Below are 22,846 nucleotides of genomic sequence, written 5' to 3'. Positions count from 1 at the left end.
AGGAAGGCGATTATACCAGAGGTGGCCAGCATCATGAGGAGATGATTTAGGCCAAAAATCACTTTTGTCCAAAAATGACTTGTGTCATTATTTTGGGAAGGCGACAATATTACACTTGTGTTCACGTCTAACTTCAACTGGATGTTGTTTGTTTTTGTGTCTCCCAGGTCCCCCAGTCATCGTAGGTATGAGCATCAACATCGCCAGCATCGACTCTATTTCAGAAGTAAACATGGTGAGTTAAAAATCCACTCGTATTCCTTAAATACAAAAAATAAATCAAAACCGGTCCAGTCGATTTCAAATGACATTATTTTATCATGTGATCAATATACAATATGGCTGACTGAGATGTGGAAGACAATTATATTACAGTTGCGGATTAACTTCAAAAGGTTATAAAAAAACAACAAACAAAAAAACAGTCGGCACAATATTTTATTGTATTGTATTTGACCTCCTTTAACTACTGTATATTTTTGTTATCCCCTGTTTCTGTCACCTCTGCCTTGTTTAGGGAAGATATTTCCCAAGTCCAATCCATCCAGTATCTTTCTTCTGTCTTTTTATTTGAATCCGATTATTTAAGCGTCACCAGTTTGGTATGAGGGCAAATTCTAACGCTGACAGGATTATTGGATGAAATGCTTGTGATGGTGAAGTGTAATGACCAGAGAGGCAAAGTTGCACAGTTCTATATCCGCTTGGACCATTTTCTGATGATCTACGAGGTCACTGCCCTGTTTATCTGTTTATGGGGGAAATTCATCGCTCGAGATGAGATCATTTCCATTTCCAAGATGTCTGATGGGGTGTCAGTTGTAGGAGGCAAAAAACAGCATCACGGCCAGCAGTCATTATTGTTTGCATATCTGAAATTTATAGCTATCATTTGCTGTCCCATGGGTTTGCCGCTGTCGTGGCTTTTGTGCCGTCTCTGCACATTCTCCGACACAGCGCTCCGGACCTCGCTCGTGTCGGCAAGACTGAGCACGGTCGGGAATCAGAAGAGGACAGTAGTCCGCACAAAAAGCATAATTGTTTTGCTGCATTCACCTTCAAACTTGCCCTTTTTTATGAGCTGCCTTTACCGGGGAGTACTATCTATAGAACTTTGTCATTTTTGATATTTCCATGGCGGTTGCTACCACCCCACCTTGCTCTCTCATCTCCAAGGTGCAGGACTCTTGGTCAGTTGGGATTAAAAATGGAACTGGTATCCTGTATGATGAGGTGTCCACGTACTGCACTGAGGGATGAAGCAAAATCATTTCCTCTGATCTTGAGTTTGAACGAGTCGTGTCCACAATCGGTTTTTGAACAATTATTCGTTGATCAAATATTTCAAATGACAGAGGTTGAACAGTCCGGGTTCAGGAAGTAAAAGTGCAGTTTCCGTGTCTTTGCTCCAGCCGATGACTCTTGAACCAGCTGATGACTCTTCAGTGTCACCGTGTGGAGTCGCAAATCCACACGGTTGGATCCTGGAGGCGACTTTTACTTTCTGAACCTGGAGTTTCCACCTCAGTCAAATCCTACAATTGAGGGAACTGTTCAGAAAGCGGCGGAATCCGGTGACGGAGGAAACTTATTTGCCACGAACCAAATGCACTTGCACAGTAGTGGAGGGGGTGAATGGTTTTTCCCGCCTCTGAGCTCAACCGTCTGCGTCTCCTTCCCCAGGACTACACCATCACAATGTATTTCCAGCAAAGTTGGCGGGATAAGCGGCTGGCGTACGGCGAGCTCAACCTCAACCTGACGCTGGACAACCGCGTCGCCGACCAGCTGTGGCTCCCCGACACCTACTTTCTGAACGACAAGAAGTCCTTCCTTCACGGCGTGACGGTGAAGAACAGAATGATCAGACTGCATCCCGATGGCACCGTCCTATACGGACTCAGGTAACAAACTGCTTTTCATGTGTTCCTCTAAAACTTTCTGTGTTTTGGGTATTGTTTTTTTATTGTGCCTCAACACAATGGAACCTTAAAAAGAGGAGGAAATAGCCATAGTTCTGTTTGAATAATTTTACCGCTTTACAGGGGAATTAAGAGGTACAAAAATATTATTAACACACGCAGAGAACATACTGTAAGTCATACTGTATCTATATATGCCTTCTACTGATTTTACACTATAAATATATAGTATATAAATGAGTGCCGACACCAAGTTGGTATTTCATTTTATTGGCTTCGTTGAATTTTTCAGCAGACATCCCATAAACAGCAGACATTGGTTATCACCGAGTGCCGATATCACTTTTATAATTTTTCTTTTTCAACAGATTTTTACACTGAGTGTAAACATCAGGGGAAAAATACATTTGATCAACCGTAGGGACGGACTGTTTAGAAAACAGTTTAGAAAACTCATAGACCGTCGGTCTTCTGAGACAGACTCCACTCTCTCCTTGCTTCCTTCTTTTGTTCCATGAATATTTTTGGCTTTTTATGACATTTTTTATGACACTTAATGACATTTAAAACACAAATGCAGTTGGAATTGTTTATGCGGAAATAATAAGAGTTGTACATATGAATCCAGAATGGCAGCATTAGCGTGCTATTGTGATTCCCTTTCTTCTCCGTTAAGTGATCTCGCTTTCCAGAAGTCAAGGCAAGTCAGGTTTATTTATGAAGCCCTTTAAATAGAACCACAACACAAAAATGACACAATAGGGAGCTGGCTATAAAAGGCAAGAATAGAAACACAGAAGCTGCTTTCACACATGAACTCCAGACAATGTCCAGATAATCAGGTGCAGACATTGTGCGGAGTCGTCCTTTCACACCTGCGGCAGATTGTTGGTGTCAGACGCGTTCACACGAGCTGTAAATGTTCTGTTTGGTTGAGACGAGCGGCGGAGCCCGGGTCCAGTCTTCAGGAGGCAGGACGTGATGCAATGACGCTGCCCAGTTTCACAGCCCGCCCAAGACGGCGGGCGAGGCTGCCGACTTATCCGTAGCTGTGACTTTTTTTAATTTATTCGGACGACACGAAAGAGTGGAAAGGAATGTGAAAAAGTAGAAAGGAGCAGGAAGCAGCGACGCCCCCACCGCTCTGGGCGCCATCCACACGTGACACGCCCCCTCACTCGCTGCGAATGTTCGGACAATCACCTGTTCTGTTCACACATACTGCTCAGTCGGACATTTGGCAGGTTTCATGCGGCGGTGCCGGCCGGGTGAAGTCTGCTTGATGTCCGCTCCAACTGAGTGGGAAATTTGCCTTCACACATACAGCTCCTCCCCCCAGTCTGAGACACTTCTTAAAAGATTCACTGGACTCTGCTGATCCGGTGTTCCTCGGGGCGGGTGGGACAGCAGGGTGCCCTGCAGACCCGCTTGTTTTGGGGGAAGCTGCTCTTGGCTCATGCTGCACTCCAACCACCCCAACCAAAAAATAGTACATTTCCCTTAAGGGGGAAACACTGACACACGGATTGTGACGCAGCGTTACAATTTATTGCATCTCGTAGCATAGAATTGGGACGACTCTGGAGATGTCATTTGCTTCTCAACACACAAATTCAAATCCGCTTTGATTTTGTTCAGGAATGTTTCCACATTAAGTCACCTCCAGAGAAATCTCCAAAACAACAGAATGAGCAGGCGGGTTTCCATAACTTTCTCTCTGGGTTTTGAACCTGAGCTCCCCTCTGCCGTCTGAACGCTGCCACCCCTGCAGCCATGCAGCGCTCCCCTCCCGAGCTTCCCACCTGAACAGTTTGAACGGAGCGCTGACTGCCGCCACACACACACACACACACACACACACACACACACACACACACACACACACACACACACACACACACACACACACACACACACACACACACACACACACACACACACACACACACATACACACACACACACACACACACATACACACACACGTGGAGCCAAATGTGCCCAGCAACTTACTCTTTAGTGTAGAGAGTAGAGTACATCATTAATATGCATTCCTTTCTTCAAACCTTTATTTATAAAGGGAAAAGCTCTATTTACAGGGTTATTTAATAAAAGAAGACAGAATCCAGCTACAACATAGAGATAAAAACATATTCATTCAGACAAAACAAATATACTAATAACAATAACAATAATAATAATAATAATAATACAAGAAGAACGTAGTAAAAAATAAATAAATAATAATAATAATAATAATAATAATAATAATAATAATAATAATAGACAAGTAACAATTACTAAATACACTTTTTGATTTCCTCTTTCTAATTGCTTTAATCTAGTAAACGATACCTGATATGCGTGAAATGTATTGGTCTACTCGTTTACTGGATCAAAAAGTCAGAAAGAAATACTTTCCTTTATTTGAGTGTTCTCAGACCCAAAAAAGATTAAGGAAACGTTCACTGTGTGCACCGCCCAAATGTCCTGCTTACATCAATGGAACAATGCAGACAGTTTCTCAACAGCAAATGCGGATAAAGGAGCCCATCCAACATGTTGGGGGAAACTGCTGAAAGTAAAAGACGTCTCCCGGGGCCCGTTCACACTCTGAATGGAGCCAGCGCCTCCAAGCTCCAGGCACCAGAGGCTTTTATTTTTAATTCAAAAGATGTACTCCTTTTTCTTTTACCGTTCAGTCCTACAGTACAATCATTTCAGCAAAAACTTGAAATAAGTCTTAATTAGGAGAACAAGCTTTAAAACTGAGGTCGCCTTCGTGTTGTTGGTGGTTTTATCTGACAAATATATCAAATTATGATGTATTTGAAAATTACAAAAAATGATGATGCATTCTTGAATCAGATATTATCATAAACTGTCATTGCAGCAGATTTCCTCCCTACACATTTCCCAGCATGATGACAGACGAGTAATCTGAACAGTCAGCATTCAAAGTTCAATCAGCTGTTATTTTTGGGATGTTTTGGACCTTCTAGCATGCATACACTTGGCCTTGATGAAAAGATAAATATACCTCCTGGAATGTTAAAGAGGAATACAGCCTCGCAGAGGGTTATATCTGCCTGATGTTGGCAACAACATTATGAAGGACAGGAGAATAGCATCAGTGGTGGTCTTAATTTAGCTTATCGTGACTGTGTGAACCATTCCTGTTCATTTTGTTTGTTTGTCTAACAAGAAGAATATGTTATTTATTCTTTGGATGGTCTGAAAATGTGATTGTGCTACATTACACTCAGTAAAATCAACTGCAATTAGTTGCTGTGTAGCTCAACTTGGGTTCTATAATAATAATAATAATAATAATAATAATAATAATAATAATAACAATAATAATAATAATAAACATTATGTATGCTTCAAGAACATTTTGATCATATTCACTGTCTGATAGATGAATAGACAGACAGACAGACAGACAGACAGACAGACAGACAGATAGATAGATAGATAGATAGATAGATAGATAGATAGATAGATAGATAGATAGATAGATAGATAGATAGATAGATAGACAGATAGACAGATAGATAGATAGATAGATAGATAGATAGATAGATAGATAGATAGATAGATAGATAGATAGATAGATAGATAGATAGATAGACAGACAGACAGACACAGACAGACAGATAGATAAATAAAAATACCTAAAAAAGGTTTCTCTCAGATGTGTGTTGTTTTTGAAAGTGAGGATACATTGATTCTTATCGTTATTCTCACCTACTGAGTCGCCTTTGTTTTTTCTTTTCTTGTTGCGTTTTTGTTTTTTTTTCTCATTATTTTATCAATGGCAATAACATGTATGTCCCTGCTGTGAGCTCCCATTGTTTCCTGGGTGGATGGGGGAGGCAGCAATCATTTGTGGCCTTTTCATCACCCGGGTGTCACGCTGTTCCTTGATGAAAGGCGGTTGGCAGGGAACGGCCCGCTCGGCTACGTGGGCAACACACGCAGCTTTGTCCTTGAAGTAGGAGGGCGCTGAGCATGAGAGGATCCTGAATGTTGATTGTTGATCTGTGGAACTGGACCTGAAGTAGTGAAATGTGGATTTTTTTTTTCCCCACACTAGAGCATCCCCCCCCCCCCCGATCAAGCGGGGAAACACTTTTGTCCTGTTTGAAGGTGTTGTGATGATTTCCGGGTCCAGGGCAGGGGACGGCGATCCAATTCCAATCCTTTTATGGCACTGACTGGATTGTAATGACACATTTGATGCCAAATTGTGATACACGAGTGGAATATTTTGGCTGTTCTGGCTATTCGCCAACCGAAGCCTTATTAAAATGTTGCATCCCATCATTTACTCGTGTTTTTAGCACAACCTTGCTGCACACTTGACTATTAAGAAACGTAGCACTCAGCTTCTCACTATGCTCGTCTGGAGCCTTAAGAAAACATGTTGAATCTCCTTTTCAATAGCCAAGCTCTCTTCCATCGTCAGTAGGTCTTGTAATTGTCTTTTGCTTAAAAGGGATTTTTCTGAAACCTAGAATGTCATGTTTCAAATGAACTGAAACGTTTTTATTTCAAGGTGTGAGACCGGTACCAAGCCCAGAAGGTTTCATGCACCCGCATCAAATATTTTGGATGATCCCTACTCAGAACCCCAAATGACTCTGAAAGTATATTCTTTCTTAATCCCATTTAAAGTCAAAGCGCTGGCTTGGAGGTGTGCTGGTGAGCAGATTGCGACTCCTGCAGCACCTGTGTCCGCGGTGGGATGTGCCACCCGGGATCTTGAACACACAGCGTTCATGTTAGATGCCTGTGATCCTGTGGGGGTGCAGGACCGTCCTCCAGCTGGTGCTGCTCTTCACGCAGTGGGGTGTTGAAGGCATGGTCAGAGTGTTTTCTAATGTTGACGTTCATTCTCACAGCTTCGCGAGCTCCGTAGGCAACGGGATGTTCTGGTAGCAGGCGCTGAGGACTCTGGCCTTGTGAAAACACCAGGCGCTGAAACGACTTCCAGCTTTGAGCTCAGAGGTCCGTTGGACGCAGACAGGGTGAACTTGTCCGTGACAGAAGATGAGGAGCTGCTGGTTTGTTGTTGAATGGTGTTTGAGAAAACCGACATTACAGGAATAATTTGTATTTATTTGGTATTTTTGGAAGTTCTCCCTGTTTTATGCTCACACTTGACGCCGTGCATAGCGATGTATCATTCCAGCACCAGTTCAGCTTTTTCTCCAAAATGGACGCACGGCTCCATGCTCCCATCAGGAGTTCAGTGCGAGTGATGGGGGACAAATCCACAATCTGCCTTCAGTGCAAAGAGTCACTCAACATTTCAGGCAAATCATGATTGAATTAATAACATGATACCACAGTAGTCTGACTTTGCAGATCGAGCAGTTATTAAAAAAAATGCATCCAGTTTTTTTGCCAAATTTTCTGTTTGCTGGTTCTATTTTCATTGAGGTGCTGCAGTGTTGTTACCGTCGTTATCACCAAAATGGGTGACCTGGCCCCGAATTGTGTGACGTTTGTTGTGCTGTGTATTTGCTACACATCTAAAAGATTAGTGGGCATATTGCATAAAGATGAAAGGACGTTAGATCTACACAAGAAAATTGGTAATAATTGCTTCTCGCAGGTTGTGGATTTGTCCCCCGTTACCGGCATTGAACCCTTGATGGGAGCACGGAGCCGAGCGTCCAGCTTGGGGTTGAACTGCTGCCGGAATGAAACATACATGTCCTACATGAGGGAGAGTATAAAACAGGGACAAACGCAAAGAAATTTGAACTCTTCCTGTAAAAGCAACAGAGGTTGAGGTCTTTGTGACAGTAAGATTGAGGTAAGGCCTCCTGCAGCAGCTCTTCAGTTAGTTGAACGTTTGGCACATCACTTCCCTGCTGGCTGCTTCCTCACTTCCTGCTGGCCTCCTCAGAGGTGTTCCTTGGTGGTAAGCAGGCCGCAGCCTTGTATTTTCAGAATTTATAGTGGTATTCTTATGTAAGGGAGCTCCTCCAAAGACAAATAGCAGGAGGAGACCCTGCGTGTGTAGGTGTCAAAAATTGCTCACATGTCCAAAGGGCTTCCTGGTCTGTGGTGCCGAGCTCTCCAACTGCCGCGGGATCCACCTCCGGATTTGTTGTTCAGATAGCTCCACTGACTTTTATCCCGTCTGGTGTTTGCACAACTTGTATCAAAACACGGCCAGAGTTCATCGGAGGAGTAATGTTGCTCGGTTTTCTTTCTCTTGTGTTGGGCCGCTGAGCCGTTGACTATGTTTTCTTTTGTTTTTGTTTCCATCAAGTTAGACTTGATACAAGTGCAGGTCTAAATACTTAAATTATTATTTATTTATTTGATTATTATACTTATTATTTTCAAATGAGGTATTTGATTCAACCTCTCCTGCACTTGGAGTTTCTCTGGGAACACAGATTACTTTTACACAGTCTTATCTTTTGTCTTTCATGCTGTTTTTCAGAACCTAATGGACAGCTATAAACTGAGAATGAAAGCACAAAGATATTGTCAGATGCAATCAAGGCAAAATATTTTGTCCTCGTCTTCAGGGTCAATCTTACGTAAAATAATAATGCCGTACTGGAGCCCTGAGTGGCCTCTTATTAATAAGACACTTTTGTTCGGCAGGCCATAATCCAGACACCATCTTACTACCTAAATATACTGACATTTGAGGATCCTGCAGGGCCTACAAGTCAATATTATGCAGGCGTTAATGAGGCGTGGTCCAGCTCCCAGCACTTTCTTCTGTGCTCTGGCTGGTGGCACAGTGAACTCTGCAAAGTGTGCAGAGTGCTGAGTGTTTGACCACAGCGCACGCTCAAGTTTTAGGTTAGTGCTGACGATCTCAGGAAGAACTGGAAGTCGCTGACCTATATCTGCTGACATTTCCAATCCCTTCTCGAAACCCAGAGCTTTCCTTGCTTGCGTGAAGCTCATTTGGAGAGTTGGGTGCTCTCCCAGTTTAGCCAAAGAAAGGACATCCATTTATCCGCCCCTAAATGTTTGCTTTTTTCGTTTGCAATGCTGCTAAATAGTTGTGTTTCTCTATATTCTTTCTGTGAACTGTTCAGAACATTGTACATTGTAAACTCTACTACAACTACCAATAGCTTTATTATTATTATTATTATTATTATTATTATTATTATTATTATTATTATTATTATTATTACTGCTACTTCTACTACTTATAATAATGATGAAGATAATAATAATAATAATAATAATAGTAATAATAAAAAAAACTTGCATATGCAATATTTTATGGTCACACTGTGTCTTCTCTTGATATGATAATTAACTGTTGACTTAAATGTCATGATTGTGACCGTACTAATCAACAGTATATACTATATATATACTATATATATAGTATATAGTATATATATATAGTATATACTATATATACTACTATATTTCATAATTTCTCAGCAGTCTCAAGTACTCAATATATATTTCTTATCCTGGAGTGAGGCACCTCAAACCTCAACCCATAGTGTAATAAGGTTAAAAATGTGTTTTTATAATAATAGTAATAGGATTGAAAAATTAATTATGCAGGGAAGAGAAGACATCACATCATAATTTGTATGAAATAAGAAATAACATTAGATATGGCAGATTTCAGTGAGAATACACAATCTGAGCTGTATAGTCCTGCACAGGTTCAGTGTGGTTACTGCGTAGGTCAACCAATGCAGTGTGTGTGTGTGTGTGTGTGTGTGTGTGTGTGTGTGTGTGTGTGTGTGTGTGTGTGTGTGTGTGTGTGTGTGTGTGTGTGACTGGTAGCGTTTGTCATCAGTGCTGCAGCAGGTGATTTACTTGTCACCTCCCACTTTATTAACTGGCCTGCTCTGATTTACTGATGCTCATATCGATGTCAATTTAAAACGTCCAGTCTTGAGGAAAAACACATTAATAAACTCTGTAGATTGCGCATCATTTTTTATTTAACTGCAAAACTGCTCAGAGAGGCTTTGCATTCCGCATGGAACATTTTAGTTATATGCACATTTTGCATCGTATGCTTGTGTGTTATCTCTGTAGAGCTTTTGTACTCACACAATATTACTTGCAAGTGTAGTTTAGTTTCCAAATATTCAGCATTTTTTGGGGGAATCCTAGTGATATTCAATAAATGTGATAGAATCAGAATCAGAATCAGAATCAGAATGATTTATTTCCGCCAGGTGCATTTACATGTATGAGGAATATCTCATAGTGATTATTGGTGCGTATCTACAAAGGATTCGAATTTTGAAAAGCTTGAGAGCCTGAGGAAAAAAAATAGAACAATATTAAATAAAATAGAATAAAGACTAAAGTTTAAATTAATAAAAACATTTGCAACTATACACAAGCTGCCGAAAAATTAAAAACAGAAATAGTCAAATATATATAAAATTTACAGAATATACAAATGTGATTCTCTTCACAGGATAGGGTTAGGTGGTTTTTATATATACGGTACCTATATATATATATATATATATATATATATATATATATCAGCATGATGCTTGTGCAGCAGAATGCAGCTCACAGTCATTCCATGTAATAAATGTGATGCGGTGACATTTTTGTTTGGTGTTTTTTTTTTTTTTTTTCCATCTAATCTTCTGTGCCTGCTACTATCCTGGGCCCTGGGGCCCCTCTGGCATGTGCGTTAATCTACCAACGTCTTTATGGACCATATTTTGTTTTCCAATAACCCTCCACCCATACTTTATTCACACTGCTGTGACCAATTTATAGACTCCCCCCTGTCTTTAAGACGTAGATTTCAAACCGCACATAGCTCATTATCTATCACTAATCCTGCGATGGTGGAAGCGGGTGGACATTTATTCACTTGGCTGATGTGAACGTGTTATATATCAGACTTGTTCAGCCTTGTGGGTATGGACCAAGGCGAGGCGTCATAAATGATTTATTAAATGGTTGCTTCAGAGTGCTGTCCTCCATCCTTGGACGTGCACAAAAACATAAATTGCGCACATCTTATCTCGCTGAGAGGATATCGTTGACCAGAGGTGTGACTCGAGAGTTCCTCCTTTTCTATTTCACTTAAACAAGAGGGTAAGAAAGCAGGCGAAAGCTGATTTGATGAACACAGACCAGCTGGTATAAACAGCATGTATATGTAATTACTAAAATGTGCTGCACCAGTAAAATACTGACGACTCCTATAATTTGCAAGCGTTTTCTTGGGCTAGTGGATGTATTGGAATTGAGAATGCCGCTATGCAGACATCATTCATAAATGCACTTGGCAGGAATGCATTCTACAAGGTAGTAATAAAAATGCCCATTTAGAAAATTCTATACATTCAGTTGGCGCGTGAGTCAGAGGGGGCTAAAAAAAAAATAATAATACAATTATTCCCATACTGCTCCTACTGCATTGATTAACTCAATTCAGTATATAAAATAAAATTAATTTTACTTTCAAAATGCTTTAAATCACTTAGAGTGTTCAAATTAACAAATCTAATTATGTGCTCGAAACCATCTTTTGGGGGGGTAAAATTGAAACGCATGCTACAGTTACCAATCATAACAATACATCCGCGGTGCTGCGGCATTTACTTATTTGTCGAAATGCATCATTTAAAATGTTTTTCCTTTTTCACTGCCACAATAAGATTCTCCAACAGAGAACAACTCTTAGCCTCCAGTACTTTTGTATTCTTTAGTTATTTCAAAATGTACTATAGCACGCCATAATACATTGATTCCATAGTCACATGTATTTGACAAAAAAATTATATTTTAGCACCTGCAATTCCTAAAGTTCAAAGTTGCCTATTGGAGCTGATCAACTAAAACCTTATATCTAAAAGTATTGTCAGCAAAGCAACGTTCTGTGGCTGTTTCTTCTTTCAGTCCCAGCTAGAAGCATAGTGTTGGTGAGAATCTGCTTTGTGCATCTAAAAACACTGCCTTAGCCTTAGTTGAGCTTGGACGTAGCCAGAATATTAGAATAGAATAGAGTAGAACAGAATAAAAGTCTTGTCTTCCTGGGGAACTTTGGTTCTGTGGCGTGTTTGTGTTCTTAGCTTCTTCAGGGACCTCAAATACAGTCTGAACGAACCAATGTCCATCCATCCATCCATCCATCCATCCATCCATCCATCCATCCATTTTCCTCCGCTTATCCGGGGCCGGGTCGCGGTGGCAGCAGGCTAAGCAAGGAGCTCCATGCCCCCTTCTCCCCGGCAATGTTTTCCAGTTCCTCCTGGGGGACCCCGAGGCGTTCCCAGGCCAGCTGGGATATGTAATCCCTCCAGCGCATTCTGGGTCTACCCCGTGGTCTCCTACCAGTTGGACACGCCCGGAAAACCTTTCGACACGAAGGAGCAGCGGCTCTACTCCGAGCTCCCTCCGGATGTCTGAGCTCCTCACCCTATCTCTAAGGCTGATCCCAGCCACCCTACGGAGGAAACTCATTTCGGCCGCTTGTATTCGCGATTTCTTTCTTTCGGTCACTACCCAGAGCTCATGACCATAGGTGAGGGTTGTGATGTCGATGGACTGGTAATCTGAGAGCTTTGCCTTCCGGCTCAGCTTCCTCTTCACCACAACGGTCCGGTACAACGCCCGCATCACTGCTGACGCCGCACCGATCTGCCTGTCCATCTCACGCTCCATTTTGAACTCCTTCACTTGGGGCAGCAACTCGCTCCTGACCCGGAGGGAGCAATTCACCGTTTTCCGGCAGAGAACCATGACCTCAGACTTGGAGGTGCTGACTTTCATCCCGACCGCTTCACACTCGGCTGCAAACCGCCCCAGTGCGTGCTGGAGGGCGCGGTCTGATGAAGCCAACAAAACCACATCATCTGCAAAAAGCAGAGATGCAATTCTGAGGTTCCCAAACCAGACACTCTCCTCACCTCGGCTGTGCCTTGAGATCCTGTCCATGAATATCACAAACAGAATCGGGGACAATGGGCAACCACGGCGGAGTCCAACACCCACTGAGAACGTGTTTGACTTTGTGCCGAGAATGCGAACACAGCTTTCACTTTGGTTGTACAAGGCCCGGATGGCTCATACCAATGGCCCCGGTAACCCATACTCCGTCAGTACCCCCCACAGGATCCCCCAAGGGACACAGTCAAAAGCCTTTTCCAGGTCCACAAAACACATGTTGACTGGATGGGCAAACTCCCACGACCCCCCCAGCAACCCTGCAAGGGTAAAGAGCTGGTCCCCTATTCCACGTCCAGGACGGAATCCGCATTCCAGCACCCTGGAGTCAACTTTCCCGGGAGGCTGAGTAGTGTGATACGCCTATAATTGGGCACACCCTCCGGTCCCCCTTTCTAAAAATGGGAACCACCACCCCATTCTTCCACTCCACAGGAACTGTACCCGACATCCACGCGACACTGAAGAGGCGTGTCAGCCAAGACAGCCCAACAATGTCCAGAGCCTTCAGCATCTCAGGGCAAATCTCATCCACCCCCGGCGCCTTGCCACCGAGGAGTTTTTAAACTGCCTCAGAGACCTCTGCCAGGCATATGGACAAGTCTTCCCCCGAGTCTTCAGACTCTGCCTCTTCCCCTGAAGACGTATTGATCAGGTTCAGGAGTTCCTCAAAGTGCTCTTTCCACTTCCCGACAATATCCCCAGTCAGCAGTTCTCCTCCCCGGCTGAACACAGCCTGAGCACAGCCTGAGCCAAGCCCTGCTTTCCCTTTCTGAGGTGCCGAACAGTTTGCCGAGTCAGTCATGGTCTCCCGAGGCAACAGACAGGTACCGGCAGGCTAGTGGCTAAGGGCTGTGGCTTCGGCGGTCACTGAAGCAAAAACCCGGGTGTGGGGGGAGTTTGGGGAGGCTATGGAGAAGGACTTCCGGTTGGCCTCAAGGAAGTTCTGGCAAACGAACCAATGCATTCAATTTAAACCATCTGCACGGTGAAGGAGGGGAAGGTTGGCTGTGCAGCAATGTCTAGTGAGATTTCTTTTTGGGCCTTTGTAAATTCCAATCCTGATTTTCTAGAAACGAAAGGAAAAAGGGGGAATGGGACATGGGAGTTTGGAAAACACTCCATGTTTCCAAACTCTTTGGTTGATCTCTCAGTGACTTTCCAGGCCAGAGAAAGACAAAAAAATGTTCTTCACTTTTTTTTTCTTGTTTCCCCCCCAGAATAACGACTACAGCTGCTTGCATGATGGATCTGAGGAGGTATCCCCTAGATGAACAGAACTGCACCCTGGAAATTGAAAGCTGTAAGTAGACATCTACTCCATCCATCTATCGTTAACCCCTGTCACTCAACTGATGTGTGATCTGTTCAACCAACGTCCTTTGAGGTGATTATTATATCAACCTGGATTATATGGCTCCAGTGAGTTTAAGGATCCCATCCCGCTAAGATCCTTGTCTTTAGTGCATTGTTCTGGACCCATGTTCTCAGATGACATGATTAACAAAAACATTTCAACGTGCAGCCGTCCCACTGGTGTTGCATGTTCCACAGATGTTCACCGCGGAGCCCTTGAGGGAATCCACACAGATTGAGTTAGATGTGCTGGCTGATACATATTGATCAGTGTTCACTCTGAGCCTTATTCTTGAAGGGTCCAAGTTAAATAAACATTTTCAGAAACCTCAACTGACCAACCCCGTCATCTTGGACCTAATCACAGCGACCACATGTATTATTTCAATCAATAAAGCTTAACACGAGTAAACGTGACCCTAAATATCTGGTATTGAATATATCTAAACGATTTCCTTTTTAACCAACATCAATTGCTCCATGGTTACCGTCCAAATTGGCATAGCAACCACCGAGCGTGCCTGTAGCCTGAACGTGGATGGAAAAGATGAACCGTCGACAATGGAGATAAATCACCTGCACGGCAAGACCTGGAGATAAGAAGGAGTTCATTATGATTTTTGTTTACCGATTTTAACCGAAGCCGGGGTGAATTTCTCAATGCAAAGTATTTAACGGTGATATCATATGTCTACTGGTTGATTGGTGTGACTTCTATTCCAATAATATGCATATAATGTAGAGGGCCCCAAACGGTCAGTTCAAGAGCCTCTCTGAGTGAATAAACAGGTGAAGATGCAAGATTGATTCATGTTTGGGTTATTTCTAATTGGATCACATGTTAGATTTTTATTGAAATAAATTAACATTTATATTTAAAAAGCCGAGAAGTATGATTGAAAAAAGTGAGAAATTGGGCTCCTGGGGAAGGTGTTGTTAGGACACCTTTGAATCCAATCTGCCTTTATCAGGCCTATTCCAGTGCAGACTAAGTCAAGCTTTTATGTGAAGAATAAAAAATAGATATATTTTAGATGAATCACCGTTATGAGTTGTATTTTTTATGTTAATATTTGAGTTGGGCGAAAAAAGGACGGACAGCATACAGTATATAATATAAATATAGATAAGTATAAACAAACAGGTATAAATAAAGTTTGCTACAGTAGATTATGTGATTCAAGTTCCAAGGAAGTATTTGGGGTTTTTTTCCTTTCATGTCTATGAATAGCTGATGAGGACACTGCTCTGACACTGGTACAGGACAAAAACACAGCCAGAGTTGTGGAGGAAATTAAAAACCAGCGAGTTCTTTGCTTTACTGAGGGCTTGGTCAGATCTGACATGTTACTAACAAAGTTACTGAATACAAACCACGTGGAAGTTGGAATTGGTTGCTCAATATAAGAAATAAAGAATCAAATCAGATAACTCTCACATTCATTTTGCATTGCTTACTTGTTCAGTAATTCTACATTTCAAATTGACATTAAATTAAGGGACTAGTAATCAAAAAAAAGTCAAAAATTGAATATAAAACAAAATCATTGTCATTCCAACAAAAGCATTTGTAATATATGTAGTTTTCACTAAAATTTAATATATTTCCATCTGTAAAAAATATTAAAACTCATTAATAATGGAATGAATGGAGTCACGCTGTGCTGCAGTCAAAAGGTTTTTGCATTAACAACAGTGTAAGTACAGTACACAGGGGGCGTGTTCTGTTGAAAATCGGAGCTCTTGTCTCGTCTTATCTTGTCTGACAAATGGTTTGTTTTGTCCAATTCTTCTGGGATTCATTTGGGACACATTGTGTTTATTGTGCTTTCCTTCTCACCGGGGCTCCCTGGCCGCCGGACACAGACGGTTACACCACGGACGACATCGTGTTCTTCTGGCAGGGAGGCGACAGCGCCGTGACGGGGGTGGACAAGCTGGAGTTACCGCAGTTCTCCATTGTAGATATCCGCCTGGTGTCCAGAGAAGTCAGGTTTACGACAGGTACGTTCAAAACAAACTGCTCTGAATGCGTCGCTCGAAGTGTACTCAGAGCCCAAAAACACAAAGAAAAACACTTTTTCTGTAAAAATGTAGGTGCTGCAGCATCCCAAGGTTCTTGCTCGGCCAAGTTTCTTTGTATTTAAACCAAAATGAGAAACGGTCTGTTCTCAAAGTCACCCAAAAGTGGCACGATTGCATGAAAATGTTTTGAATCGGGAACAAGTTGACATCTGATAACGAAAAACACCGCCACAGTGATCAGGAGTATGGCAGCTCAGATGACACCTATAAAAACATATCTTACACAAAGTGTACGGCTGTGTGCATTTGGGCAAGGTGGCCTTGATTTGAAGATTTGTTTTCATCCTCACATTATTACCACAGATGCAATAAAAAAAAACTTTTGTCAATACCTTGACAGAAATGTGGTCCATGCAGAGCGGGCTGTTCCTGCTGCATGGGACGCAGGATGCACCGCGGCTGAAGAGTGTGAAAATCCATAAAGTACAATAAAAAACTGGAATTTATCAGTAATTCCATTTGAGTGGAATCAAATGAGATGGAGATTCACCGTGTTCAGCATTAATGCGCTGCCCTTTATTATCACGTCAATGGTTTTATGAATAGCCTTTATGAAATATGCACTGTATGTAATAAATCATAGGTCATTCATTATAGAACTGAACATACTGTACATGGCTTGTTTTGCACTCCAAGGTTCTGCGGTTATGATTATAAATAAAAAATGCACAGTGAGTGCAATAATTTACCGTAGCTAACAACTGCGTACATTTTCTTTATCTATGTAGTGTTGAGACATGCATTCCAACTAAACACTTCTTAAATGCCCTTTTGGTTATGTTTAGAGGACAGAAAAAGTGCAAAGAAAAAGCAGAGCTGCTCTCTATGACAACTCTCAGAGGGACGCGGAGCTGCCTGCTGAGATAGGGGTTGCAGAAAAATCTGCCGTGTTTGCGACTTTCTGCCATGTTTAATTGGAATCGAACTTGTCCCTGGAAAGGAATCCATCGCTTTGGGGAAATTAAGTGCTCCATCTGAACAAATGGAGAAATGACTACCCTGCGCATTGTCAAAGTGCAGACTTTGGAACTCTTTAGGTTTTGCCAACATTTTCCCTCTTTTTCATTTTCATGTGTTTTCTCTGCCTTACTCTCACTCCATGGTATAACTCTGCTCCCTCTCCTTGAAGGTTCATATCCCAGGCTATCGCTGAGTTTCAGAATTAAGAGGAACATCGGCTATTTCATCCTGCAGACATACATGCCCTCAATCCTGATCACCATCCTCTCCTGGGTTTCCTTCTGGATCAATTACGATGCCTCTGCAGCTCGGGTGGCGCTGGGTAAGAGCAGGACTTCAGATGTGTTGCTAAATTGTGCTTGCAAAGGGTTAGGGTTAAAGTGGTCATTTGTCAGATTATCATGTAAAAGAAATATCTGTATTTTTAGCTGGCACTCTTTAGCCACTCAATCTATTTGTGTTGTGGGTTTGCTCCTCTATATGCTGTGTCCATTGTTGGTGGCGGGGTCCGCCTTTCCAGCAGGAAGTGAAAAACAGCCATTTGATAAACATTCCCAAACATTCACATCAAAGAACAGCACCAGCATGATTTTTCCAGTTACTTTTCAGGTACAAGTTACATTGTTTCTGGAAAGTAACTGGAAAAATCTTGGGAAATACCAACCAAATAGGGGAAGCACAACAGCAGGATGAATTGGGTGTCACAAGAAGCCGTTAGGCTTGGGCCCATATCGTGATATTTGCCACCATATGGGATATTTTCACATTATCAAAATATCGCCGCCTCCGTCCGTGGAATCACGCGGAGCAACGGACAGAGCTCGTTCCCTTGCGCACACAGAGAGGATGTGCAGTGTGTGGACGTATCCGCGCAGCAGTGCAATAGCGAGGAAGCAGGTGGAGGATTTGGACATGGTGGCGCATGCGGCATAGATGGTGATTAAGTTGCAGCTCCGGCGGCACGGACGGTGCGCTCGCCAGTGATGAGTTGCCCGCGATCGGCGCGCCAAAACAGTGTTTTTATTTTAGATTTAGGTTATTTTATTTTACGTCTCCATATGGAACCAAACCGTGAGTAATGGTGATACGTTCCCTGTGACTCTCTCTCCCCGATCACCCCCTCTCCATGCGTTAAGCGCAGAAAATAATAGAAAATATAAAATAATCAAGTCCTGTTCCTCCGTGCCCCATCCCCACACTGTTTTTATTTATTTTATTTGGAGGAACGGGGCTCGGCGAATGGGGATTCACACATATAAAAATATATTTATGATTCCCCATGTTATCCCTGAGCATTTTGTAAGCTTCTATCTGTTTTGCTGAGCGGGAGATCCTTTCGTCCACAGCTGGCGGCCCATTCTCTCCAAAGAAAACAAATACAAAGTGTTTTTGTTGTAGATGTATTTGTGGTAATTGACACCAAAAAGAGGCGTATGCAAAATGATAGAAGAACCAAACTTTGTTGAGCTTGGAAAGACCTCCGATCTTGAATCCGTCCATGACAGACGTACGACGGCCTTCAGATGTCCTGGCTGATTCATGGCCTGATAATGTAGACCCTTCTTTCCTGACCACACCTCCAAAAGCCAGCAAACCAAAATCAGGTCACTTACATTTAACATCCTACTTATGCTAAATATCCTCTACACCTGTTCTTTTGAGCAGAAACCTGCCACTTTCAGAAAGCCACTCTTTTTTGAGCGGGGTACAGCCCAGTTAAAGTTACACTCACAGTTAAATTGTTATTTAAATTCCTCTTCTTTGTGAGACCGTTCTCTTTGGAGGCCCTTGTTTTTGAAAGAACCCCCCCCTATAAAAAACAGACTTTTGCAAAATAAAATATTTCTCCTTTGCGAAGTTGAGGACGGAGAAAATCCCTCTGCTGAAAACTTTGGGTTCAAGTCAAGCTGTAGCCCCGAACATATACGATATATCGACGCTTAATGTATGGGTGGAGTGACACCGTCATTCCAGCTCGGAGTCAGATCAGTCCCAGAATTAACGTCCTACTCACCGAAGGAGACCACGTCTCTCTGCCAACAGAATTCAAAATCCCAAAACTGACCAACCACCTGGATATCTGGAGTCTGGACTCGAGCGCTCGACCCCTGCTAACTGGAACATTCCATATGTGCTGTTTGCAAAGATCCATACAATCTCTCCAGGAAATCATGTTTTGCAATCTCAATCTCAAAAATTCAACCAATCTCTTGCAATTTTTCAACTCACTGTATGTTTAATGAAAGTTGATTTGATACTTATTTACTGGAGCTGAAGTTAAAGCGCAGTATTTAATTGTTTTTGTGACTTGAACCCCATGGTTCTTTGTTTAGAAAATACAAGGTCTAGGTAGGCCCACTAAAATATTTCCAGCTGGTTCAGTGATACGTATAAGCAGAATGCGTATTTTCATAGGAAGTGATTACATACGACTCTTTCTTCATTCAAATTTTTTGTCTGAAATTTTTGCCACTTCTCATAATTTTATGGCAAAACACACATTTAACTTCCAGAAAAGATGCATAAAATGAAAGCATATTTGATTGCAACAAATATCGGGTTGGGACGTAAAAAACGTCCCAACCCTCACCATCTACGTCCCATCCCTCACCATCTACGTCCCATCCCTCACCATCTACGTCCCATCCCTCACCATCTACGTCCCATCCCTCACCATCTACGTCCAATCCCTCACCATCTACGTCCCATCCCTCACCATCTACGTCCCAACCCTCACCATCTACGTCCCATCCCTCACCATCTACGTCCCAACCCTCACCATCTACGTCCCAACCCTCACCTATGGTCATGAGCTCTGGGTAGTGACCAAAAGAACGAGATTGCAAATTAGTTGAATGAGCCGAAATGAGTTTCCTCCGTAGGGTGGCTGGGCTCAGCCTTAGAGATAGGGTGAGGAGCTCAGACATCCGGAGGGAGCTCGGAGTAGAGCCGCTGCTCCTTCGCGTCGAAAGGAGCCAGTTGAGGTGGTTGGGGCATCTGATCAGGATGCCTCCTGGGCGCCTTCCCTTGGAGGTTTTCCGGGCACGTCCAACTGGTAGGAGACCACGGGGTAGACCCAGAACACGCTGGAGGGATTACATATCCCAGCTGGCCTGGGAACGCCTCGGGGTCCCCCAGGAGGACTGGAAAACGTTGCCGGGGAGAAGGGGGCCTGGAGCTCCTTGCTCAGCCTGCTCCCACCGCGACCCGGCCCCGGATAAGCGGAGGAAAATGGATGGATGGATGGATGGATGGATGGATGGATTGATGGATGGATGGATGGATGGATGGATGGATTGATGGATTGATGGATTGATGGATGGATGGATGGATGGATGGATGGATGGATGGATGGATGGATGGATGGATGGATGGATGGATGCATGGTTGCAACAATCCCAAGCAAACTCTGCACAGGACCAACGAGTGAATCAAAGTAACGTGGCGTGGTGCAATGACTGGGCTCTTACATGTAACTTGAGGTGTTAGCCTTCCGTTGCCTGGCTGGATGTCTCATCAATGACTGTTTTTGTTTTTGTGTGTGCTATACTTAGGTGTTACAACGGTGCTCACCATGACAACAATTAACACCCACCTAAGGGAGACTCTCCCTAAGATCCCGTATGTGAAAGCCATCGACGTCTACCTCATGGGCTGTTTTGTGTTTGTGTTCCTGGCCCTGCTTGAATATGCCTTTGTAAATTACGTGTTCTTTGGCCGGGGCCCCCAGCAACAGAAGAAAATCAATGAGCGGCTGAACAAAGCCAACAACGAGCGCCCGAGATACGAAGAGAAGCGCCTGAGGGAACAGGTTTGCATCTTCATCTGCCGCCTCTCTTCTCTTACTCTCCATCTCTGTCAATCACAGCTCAACTGTAAAACAACTAGTTTTTTCATACCAAATACCTTCGCTGGTCGATGAGTTGAAAGACTGACACTGCGTTCCCAAATAAGCAAACTGATGCCATCACAGCCAGATACACATCCACCACCCGTCATCCATTGCTTCTCCCTGCAGCACCGACCGCTGCTTTACTCAGCGTACAAACCCATCCGGCCCAAAAGTGGTGTAAACATTCTCATTTCTTATTTAGGTTGTTGTCTACATTTATGCTGCAGGCTTGATTCATTCTTGCTCTGCTACCTTGGTTTTGTTACATGATCTTTGTGTTTGTAATTCCAACTTTTAAATGAATTGGGCCATGAAAAAAATGTGAAACGTAAGAAGATGAATTCCCGATGTTCAATCGTGGATACTAAAAAGATCAGAATGAATGAAGCCCCTTGTTTTTGTGTGTAAGGTTTCCAATGCTGTGCTTATTCAGAGCTGTTCCTGTAAAAAAAAAAAGTAATGTAATGTGTTGAGCATTTTGTGATTTTAGAAAAATGTGCTTATTTGCCAGTATTTGATAGCCGTTTTTTAATGTTCTCTTCATTTTTCTTTCACATTGCAAGGACTCCATTTCCGTGCCGTTTCAAACCAACACCTTCAGGTCATATACACAGCGGAGAAATCTGTATCTCGAGGAACAAAGAAAAGTTGGGGTACATGTATTTAGAAATCATATCAGCTGTAGGACAGTGGTCAAAACAAAGCCACGTGATAATAACATAAGATAAAAGGCTTTCCACATACTTTCTGTCACTGTTTTATAATAAGTTCAAGAACTAGTTTCAGATTTCTCGACAGTAAAATTTGAGCTTGTTATTTTAAGTCTGAGGCATGCAATGCAAGAAATGACATTTCATATCATCCCTGCATGGTGCTTTACGGGGGGGGAGGGGCTCCCGGATAAAGAATTGATAAGGGGGAGAAATAAGGGTGGAAATAAATAAAATAACAGGAATAATTGGGTTTGGGGGCAGGGGGGGGTTCTCCAGCACTCTAGCCGCCCAGGACACTGAAATGCTCTTCCCTCTTCCCGCCAGGTGGACGCCTACGGGAACATCCTCCTCACCACGCTGGAGATGAACAACGAGGTGATGCCTTCTGACGTGGGGAGCAGCGTCAGTGACTCTCGGAATTCCGTCATGTCCTTCGACAGCTCCGGGGTCCAGTTCCGGAAGCCCATGGCTCCCCGAGACGGCTTCAGCCACCACTCCCTGGACCGGAGCGCCATGCGGAGCCGGGCCAACTGTCGGCTACGACGACGCTCGTCCAAGCTCAAGTTGAAAATCCCGAATCTGGCCGATGTCAGCACCATTGACAAGTGGTCCCGGGTCATTTTCCCCATCACCTTTGGATTTTTCAACCTAATCTACTGGTTGTACTATGTGAATTGATGTGCATCCCACTAGGAATCATGGGCCATATTTTGAGAGCACATTAAATTGGCTTTGATACAGTTCCAAAATATGTATACACATATACAAGTTGAACATATGTATATGCATATTTCTATATATTATATTTATATATACACATGTGAAATCCGAAGGACCTTTCTGCTGTACAAAGTATTAATAGGATGACTTGAATGTTTAAGAATAATTGTGAGAGAAGAATTTCAACGCTTTGAGTTTTCTTTTTTCCCCAAACAAACAAACAAACAAACAAACAAACAAACAAACAAACAAACATC

The 22,846-nt window shown here is 42.9% G+C and overlaps 1 protein-coding gene across 1 annotated transcript in view; it reads left to right on the top strand.

Annotated features, from left to right (window-relative positions):
• The window catches only part of gabrb4 (gamma-aminobutyric acid type A receptor subunit beta4), a gene marked incomplete at both ends in the record, with an annotated part of 42,361 nt that extends 19,814 nt beyond the window's left edge, over positions 1-22,547 (top strand). Inside the window, 8 exons of the mRNA XM_080013641.1 lie at positions 168-235; positions 1,684-1,904; positions 14,084-14,166; positions 16,086-16,223; positions 17,434-17,586; positions 20,819-21,075; positions 21,720-21,809; positions 22,194-22,547. Of these exons, the coding sequence (XP_079869767.1) occupies positions 168-235; positions 1,684-1,904; positions 14,084-14,166; positions 16,086-16,223; positions 17,434-17,586; positions 20,819-21,075; positions 21,720-21,809; positions 22,194-22,547 (1,364 nt within the window). The remainder of the gene's footprint in view (positions 1-167; positions 236-1,683; positions 1,905-14,083; positions 14,167-16,085; positions 16,224-17,433; positions 17,587-20,818; positions 21,076-21,719; positions 21,810-22,193) is intronic.
• Between the last annotated feature and the right edge of the window lie 299 nt (positions 22,548-22,846).

The sequence above is a fragment of the Zeus faber genome (assembly GCF_960531495.2).
Source record: "Zeus faber genome assembly, chromosome: 14".
Lineage (NCBI taxonomy): Eukaryota > Metazoa > Chordata > Actinopteri > Zeiformes > Zeidae > Zeus > Zeus faber.
The sequence above is the reverse complement of the archived record's forward strand: the minus strand, read 5'-3'. Positions and strand labels throughout refer to the sequence as shown.